This window comes from Seriola lalandi, unplaced genomic scaffold (assembly GCF_002814215.2).
Source record: "Seriola lalandi dorsalis isolate HSWRI2012SDOR001 ecotype SW California unplaced genomic scaffold, Sedor1 jcf7180002054599, whole genome shotgun sequence".
Classification (NCBI taxonomy): domain Eukaryota; kingdom Metazoa; phylum Chordata; class Actinopteri; order Carangiformes; family Carangidae; genus Seriola; species Seriola lalandi.
In genome coordinates, this window is record NW_019525152.1 from 415,851 (window position 1) to 424,157 (window position 8,307).

Here is an 8,307-nt window from a genome sequence, read left to right on the forward strand (position 1 = left end):
GGGGGGGGGGTTGACTGTACGGGAACAGGCAGCCTTTTACACCAACTCATTGCTCTTGTCGCAGGGGGGTACACTCGGCTAAACGCCCGACACGGTGGGATTCTTTTGGAGGATGCACCACCACCAGGATCAGACAGGGGTTGCGGGGTGAGGGGTCAGGGGGGTAAACAGGGCTTGTGCATGCTGGGCTGCAGTGGAATGGACGCAGGTGCTCCACGTGATCTACGATTAATCTCCCCTTTATGACGGATGAGAGAGAGAGCCCCTGAAAAGCATGAATGAGACTCATAAGCCCCCCACAATTATGCCCAACCACAATGAGAAGCTGGAGTGCTCCGAGCAGGATTCATACCACCATTTGCATAACACACCTCGCCGGAGAAAGTATTCACACACTGGATTATTTATAATGGAGAGAGGCTGATAAACCAGTGGTATGTTTGGAGTCGTAAAGTGGGAGGAGCTGCTGGTATTTGAGACTTTTCATTGAGTCGATATGTTCCTGAACCTGGAAAACATGGGGAGTCTCTACAGGTTTATGTTCAGTTGTAATTATTTCAACTTCAGCTAAAGTTCCTGCGGTTAATAGCTTTAAGTAATTAAAGTACCTTAATTATACATTTCCGTCAGAAAATGTAAATATCTACATTATTTGAAGGTGTCAGCGTTTCCACAGCCGTGGAGTCTGTGTGACTTCTGTCGCTGTTATCTGATTCAATGAAAACTGAAGACTTTCTGCTCCGTTTCATATTCAAAGCTTCTTACCATCAAACCACCGGAAGCCTTTTATTGTGCTGCAGGGAGTGGCCAACTGCTTACTCCTCATTCAATAAAATCTGAGCCGCATCCAGATCTGGATCTTTTTCTTTTTTCTTTTTAGGAGTGGTTTTGTCATCAGACCAGTTTGGGTCGTTGACTTTTGAACTGGAAGCAGCAGAAAGTTCCTGATTTTCGGGAAAACAGTTGCATCACAGAATCCGAGCGCTGCTCCTCAGGGCATGTTGCAGGTGTCAAACATGATGACTTTGTTTTTTTAATCAGAGAACCAGATATTTGTAGATAAGGTAGTTGCTGAGAATTAGACCGGGAGACTTTATTTAATTTGCTAATTAAAAGCAGGAATTGGTTTGATTGACTTGTGGTTGAACTGTTTCTGTCTTCTTCCCCGCAGCATCAGTCTGACGGAGGCTCCGGCTCGCCATCTTCATGGATCATAGACCAGAGTCCATCGTACGACATGTTCAGATCCTCGTATTCTCCCTGCCCGTCCAATCACAGTACTGTATTCCTCACATCTACGCAGAAAATATTCATACTACATGATCTGTGTGTGCTGCTATGACATACCACGTCTCTGTTGAAAACTGGCTCTCATTTTTAAGGGCCTATAACGACAATACTTAATCAATACGAGAGCCTGTCTTCGCCGCGAGCATCTGATCCGGTAAAAGCCCATTCAGTCCCTGTCAGCTCTGGTTTATTAGGAGCCATTGTCTCCTCACTGTCAGCGCCGTGTTTGGCGTTCCCTTGCCTCCGGTACACTTAAGCCCGCTAATCCTCCGCTAGGGCCAGCTGGTTCGCAGTATCACCTTCACCTGTGTGGCCGGCTTGTGTACATTCATGAGTGATGGGTTCAGAGGCAGCGCTTACTGTACAGACCACAAACACTGGAAAAGCTGGCAGGAAGAAAGGTCAGAAGTACTGTCACCACGTGGAAACGGAGAGCCACCCTCGAGCTAATAGATGACTCTTTTTCCTCCCACCTCCATTCGACCACGTCTGTCAGGCTGTGATCATGTTCTGCTTCTTTCCCCGCTGGGTGACTCACTTGTCCGGTATCAGTCATTGTGCTATAGCACTAATGGTCCGTGGCTCGCCGTGTTCCTGGAGGATGTTACAAAGGCATCCATCATACGAGAGATTGATAAGAGGGCCGCGCTGCAGCTAACCGTTTAGACCGAAGGATATCAGTGATATGTCTCTGTAATCCTCCGTGTCTGATGTCGGGCTGCTGAGCTTAATTATTCACTAAGTGTTTGTGGTGTTTTTTGGTGAAATACATCCAGGTGGAGTGGAGGAGGATGGAACTATAAATCAGGCTGTTCTGTGAAAAGTTTTGACATCAGTTTTCACAAAACTTGCAGTGGTAATGATCCTGTTGGGATTGTCCTTATATTTTTTTTAAATTGTTTTATATCCTAAAACAAAAGAAAAAAACATGGCTCAATGACAAAACATAGATACATAGATACTAGATACTTACTTATGACCCTCGCCCCCCAACCCCGTATCACTACCCTCACCCTCCCTGCCCCATACCCCCATAACCCCACCCTAGAAGGTTATATATAAGATCTTAGGTGCTGAAAGGAAGCACCAACACACACCAAAATGTGTTATGTCACGGGGAGTGCCATTCAGCCAGTGTAATAATATCTTCTGTAGTTCTGGAGGAACTTTCCAAAACATAAATAAGTCAAGTGATGTCATCAGAGTTATCTCAGCTTTGGCTTGAGAGCGACAGATTTAGACAAATGTGGTACAAAATGTTTGAAATATGCGGGCAGTTACCCGTCAGGGATACCCGGGGATATTACCAGTTCAATGGTCAATATATCATTGGAATATCCAACGTATCTACGAAATAAAAAAGGGGGACAGTCCTGATTTTATGTATTATGACCATGGTAACTGTTGTACGACTGATAAAACGACAACTACCTTTGAAGCAGTCACAAAGACCAATTGTCTATTTTATTCCTCAACTATTTATATTCCTTTAGTTCGTAAGTGTCCACAGATAAAAAGAACCAAAATCATTTTTCATAAAAGTATTCCAGGATATAAATATTGTCATGTGAAATCCATTTCTGTCAGACTTCTTCTTCTTCTTCTTCACTTCTTCAGACGTAACTTGGGGGACTTTGGGCATGTTTTGTTTTAGTTTAGCCTCATTTTTGAAGCTCTGTTGGCTGAAACAAACGCAGCAGTAGAAACTGTAGTAATTCACAGTTAAAAACAGGGACTTTTACAGGGACAGCTCCAGCCGGGGACAGGCCACTAAAAACGGAGATATCTGGTCACCTTACTCTCTGTGTTTAACTGGATTCTTTCCAAATTGTTGACTCTCCTGTGCAACATGATGCTTGATTGTCAGGGAGGAGCGACCACACCCATGTCGTCGCTGTGAATGGGTTTTATACGATTTAAGTGCCCTTTTTTCTGTCTTTTTTTTTTTTAACAGAATGATTGATTTATTAGCTTGTTAAATGTAAACAATGTACCTCCATTGTCACAACATACAATGAGTAAAATTCCCTCTAGCTTTAAAATGCAAAAATGCATTTTTTTTTAGCCTGTTACATTTTAAAACAACAACTTTCCCCGTTTAACTACCTTGTAAGAATTAGACAAACATGAAAAAAAAGATGTCACCTAGAGGATTTGGGTGATGGCTTGTGCGCTTTGACCTTTTAGAGGCCAAAGGCATGGTCACCCTCTGGGGGGGAGGGGGTCATCAGCAGGGCGTGGAGAGGTCACGCCTGAGGTCACGCAGTCTCTAAAAGATGCCCAGTGTGTGGCATGTCTTTGTGTGGATAGGTGAGATTTGGTTCCCCTGGAGGTGCAAGCAGTTCAACCATTCAACAGGGCCCCTAAGTAATGGAGGGAATGACCTCATTTTGACTCAGTGCATCTGAGACAGTTGAGAAAATGGGCTTGTGGCACCATTTGCATGATGGGTAGTTGATCTGTTAACATGAGCTCGGTGAGTTAGGGAAGACGGGTTGAAAATATATTTTTCTGTTGAAGTGGTGAGGTAAAGATGATGCCCGAGGTTAAAAGGACAGGTGCATGCCAGAAAGTTACTTATTATAGTTCGGCAGTTTGCATCAAAAATTACAGTCCAACCTGAACATACAGTTATATTTCTATTATTCATTGTAACTGACACTTTCTGAAGATTTAACTGTCTCCAATTATGTTGCATGTTTACTTCCGACTCCAGAAGTTGCTTGAGAATCATCATGTGTTGAAGTTTTCTTCAGTATCAAAGCAATCAAATAACAGTTATCTGAACTATGAATAGTAAATTCGATATATTTTTAATGGTCCAATTTCCCAAAATGGAACCAGTGTAATTCAATGACTCACTGGCAACATTTTACTTCCTGTATTCAACGACCTGAGGGGTGGCATAAAGCTGGGGATCTCACGAGACGTACCCTGAATAAGTTAGACCTCAGTATCAGTCCAGCTCTGACAATACTGTATGCTGCATTTCCCATAATGCAACTGAATATCATCTTTCCCCAGGAAGGGGTTAGCTTTCAAACTTCGAAGCTAGTGAACCGACACTCATTTAAATTTTTTCTGACGCCTGTTCCACATCAATGAATCATCCACCTCTTTGGATCAATTGAAAATGGCCGCGTGATACTGTGATTAAGCCGAAGCCATAAATCGGCCTCGATAAGATGCTGCTGCTGCGGCTCCCCGGAGAAGCTCATGATAAGACCTTTGTCCGTTTGCGCTCATCAGGAATTCATAGGTAGAGTAATCCCTCCCCTCATAATTGTTTCATGACTGTTTTCACCCGCTGCCCCGGTCACTCAGTGTTCACCCCGGAGTTTAGCATTCAGCTGCTACTGAAGATGTTAGCGTCCAAATGAATGTGGCGACGAGCGGGGGCCACAAAGAGCACTAATCTGAACTGACCCTGGTGGATTGTTCCGGGAAAAGCTGAGGAAACTACGGCACAGATTAGGCCTCCAGAAAGACAGAGATGGCGCAAGCAGAGATTAGTCGTGTACTAAGCAAGGATCGTTTCCCCCCAGAGGACCACACACTGACAGTGTAGCCATGTCACCATTGTCTCTAAGCCACTGCCACTGTGGACTCGTTGGCTATTGTCTCCGAAATCCTCCAGCGTTTCCCCAAAAAACCTGGACTCAAGCCCTTTGATTGGCACTTGTCAGAGCTGATAGAGAGGGTGACGTGTTGGGAAAGGCTTCGATAAAGGAGGCCTGAAAAGGAAAATCCCCTCCCCATGAATAATAATTTGGCGAGGATTTTCCTTTTTACTCCGCCCCGCTCCTATTCTGCCATTCTTTCAGCAGATAGAGGAGTGAAGGCTCTGGGTGGCATCAGTGAATAGACCTCGGCACGCTAATTGTCTCGCTGATGCTCATCCCTTTCTCAAACATGCAAAGAAAGAGATACAAGTCCAACCTTCTTGCCTCTGCCTGGTGCGCTGGATGTCGGACCATGCTGCAGGGAGGAGGGGGGGGTGGGTGTAAAGGGCACAGGCAGTGTGAGTTGTGGGTGGTGAATACGTGTGTGTGTGTGTGTGTTTATTGTCTTGGATGGCCTTTTCGAGATCAGCGAGGGGATTTGACTTGGCCGCTCGCAGCCAAATCCAGCTATCTGCTGTGTTCAGATGCTGCGGTTGGTATGGTAACCTGCTCTGTGTGTTTTTAGATGGGCTCTTGTTTCCAGCTTGAACTGACCAGTAATCACTGTGCATTCATGGATTAGGCCGTGTTGGAGGTTAGGATAGGAGGGTTTCAAAAGGAGGAAACCAAATCCTGAATAATTTTAGTCGGAGGTCAACCCTGCTTTAAAGATTGTACATTATACAAACAGTCTGGACTTACAGATTTAAACCGCTGCTCAAATAATTGGCTGATTAACTGATTTCTACAGTCAGTATTTTACTATCAACATTTTATTTGATACTTTTATGTGATTTATCATTAGTTTAGCTGCTTGAATGTGAAGATTTTACTTTTTTTTTCCTATTTTATACGATTGTAAATTAAAAATCTTTGGGGTTTAAGAGTGATGATTTGACAAAAGAAGCAACATCACGTCGGTACAGTGGCGCTGACAGCTGAGCACACAGCTAAACTTAAGAAAATGCAAATAGACAAAACACAAAGCAAACAAAGGAAAACGTCTTTAATGATTTGACATGAAAAAATGCACAAAAAAACATAGACATCACAAGCAAATACAGAGATGCTGCAATCTGCACAAAATTTCATGTTGCCAAGGTTGTGGCTAAAAGAGTTAACAGCTCTGTGACTTAGCATGATGCAGCTACCTGGAGTTAGCTTGTTCAACGTCAGGTGCTTGAATAAAAACGACAGAACTGATAAACCTCATAGATTACTCAGATTATATTCCACGGAGCAGAACAGTGTGCACGTTTCTATTTTTCTGGAGTATAGCAGATGTTTGCAGTAATCTGACATCAGAACCTTAAACCTGAAATAAAACAGCACATTTGTTGTCAGTGTTCAGTGTTTGAGTATTTGCGTGTGTTTTCTGAAGTTGCGGTGCACTGATCTCTCAGGGCCACCTGCATTAGTCTGTGATGATGAGCATTTTTCACCAAGTAATCATGTAATTGTAAAATCAGATAACAGACTAATCTCTAATTAAAAGAAGTTTTGACTTTACACGTGATGCATTTGAATGAAAAGTTTTCGAAGTAATATTCACACGTGACATTTATTTATTTATTTATTACGACTCACTGTCGATATCCCGGACATTAGGTTTGTGTTTCCTCTGGAAAAAAAACACAGAAGAAATGATGAATCTGTTTCCCGAAGACGAACACATTTCTCCTCCTGTCGTCCGCTGCGGTGACATTGAGACTCGAGCGGGACGAGGCGGCCGACAGCAGCGCGTGATTGTGTGCAGCGTGGCGGAAGAGACGGCCCGTCCAATGAGACGTGGCTCCATCAATCTGCGGCGCTGACCTCTGCACGCTCACTGACAGGATAAATGAATCCACGCCTGCGTGTTTTTGGAAGGTTGCCTGTCAGCTCCTCCACCGGTCAAGCTTTCTCCTCCTTAATGAATGCAGCCATCTCCAAATGTATCACGTTTGAATTATCGCTCATGCGCCAACACAAGTAACACTCGTGTTTTTAAAGTAGGACGAAGAAAAGGGTCCGAAACTCTAGTGGAAACTGCTGTAAGAGACAATCCCAGCCTTCCTTAAGCTCAAGTCTGCATTGATGGAGCTCTTTGTCTCGGTGCTGCTACACCAAGAAGTGTATTCTGTGGACTTTGTATTCAGAGATAATGGGACTCTTAATTGGCTGGTCGGTGACAAAATGGATGGCTGTTTAAGTTTCAGGGAGAGCGTCCGTTCCTTAGTGAGACTCTGAAAGGGCTGAAGGGAGATGTGACTGTGGCATTTAGGAGAACAATGTGATGAGAATTGGTGTTTATTAAAGGACCAGAAATGGGTTTTTAGAGCTTTTTACTAAGTGGCTACTTCCGTCGACGACCATGAATGCAGATGTGGGTTTTTCTTGTTCAGGACTGTGTGTTTACACTGGAAAAGTTAGTCCCTGTACTAAGGGATAAATACGTTTCAGACAGAGTAACAGACACCACCATATGCAAGACTTCCTTCCATTTTTAATGTATTTCTTGTTGCATTTTCTCTGCTCCAGGTTCCAGCACAGATGAAGGGGGCCCCACCGAGGACGAGCCCAATTATCCAGGACAGAGGGGCCAAGTTGAGTCCTGGCACGGAGGGAGGAGCCCCGAGAGTCTCGAAAGGAGGATGGACGAGAAGAAAACTAAGGTGCTGAACATGCTTTCCAAACTGCAGGACGACACGCCTCGCAAGAAAGGCAGCAGCAAAGGCTGCTCCAATTTTGAAGACTGTGAGTTTTGTTTTGAAATGGAAATTATTATTGTGTAGTTTCAAATCATTTTTAAACCCGGTTCTTGCTGTTAGTTTTTATTATGAAGTTTGCGTAGCAGGAAGAACTGTAGAAAACAAGTTTCATCAAAACAGTAAAAGAAAGGCGTGCATGATTTTACTGGTAAAACTGCTGCTCTGAAGTGCAAAGGAAATTTCATATGAAAAAGAAAAGCAGTAACTTTTTATAACTGACAACTCAAGGAATAATCAAGCAGGACAATATATGGACAATCAGGTAATAGATAATGAAGTAAGACATAATGAAACACACTGTAGAAAACTTAGAGCGACCCAAAGTCAGATTTCCATGAGAAAAGAATTTAACCTCAAAAGAAATAAAACACCTGCAAACGCCATATCTCATGATCATCTCAGAGGACAAAATGATCATCAGCGTGACGGATTGTGCTGCGTTTCGGTGTCTGGGATGAGCTAACTGGTCTTCCTGGATGTTATTTCATTATTTCACCTGTTTCACTTGAAGCAACAACAGCGCGCCCCCCCCCCCCCCCCCCCTTAGGACTTTATTAGCTCTGCAGTGTGGACAGTTTTGGTCAGAGTTGCTCATTAAGATGAAT

General features: G+C 43.6%; 1 protein-coding gene across 3 annotated transcripts in view; it reads left to right on the plus strand.

Annotated features, from left to right (window-relative positions):
* Positions 1-8,307, plus strand: part of LOC111664678 (uncharacterized) — a 49,977-nt gene that overhangs the window by 24,937 nt on the left and 16,733 nt on the right. For all 3 annotated transcript variants that reach the window (XM_087177407.1, XM_087177409.1, XM_087177408.1), the window contains exons 9-10: positions 1,172-1,277; positions 7,473-7,688. In XM_087177407.1, coding sequence (XP_087033533.1) covers positions 1,172-1,277; positions 7,473-7,688 — 322 coding nt within the window. The remainder of the gene's footprint in view (positions 1-1,171; positions 1,278-7,472; positions 7,689-8,307) is intronic.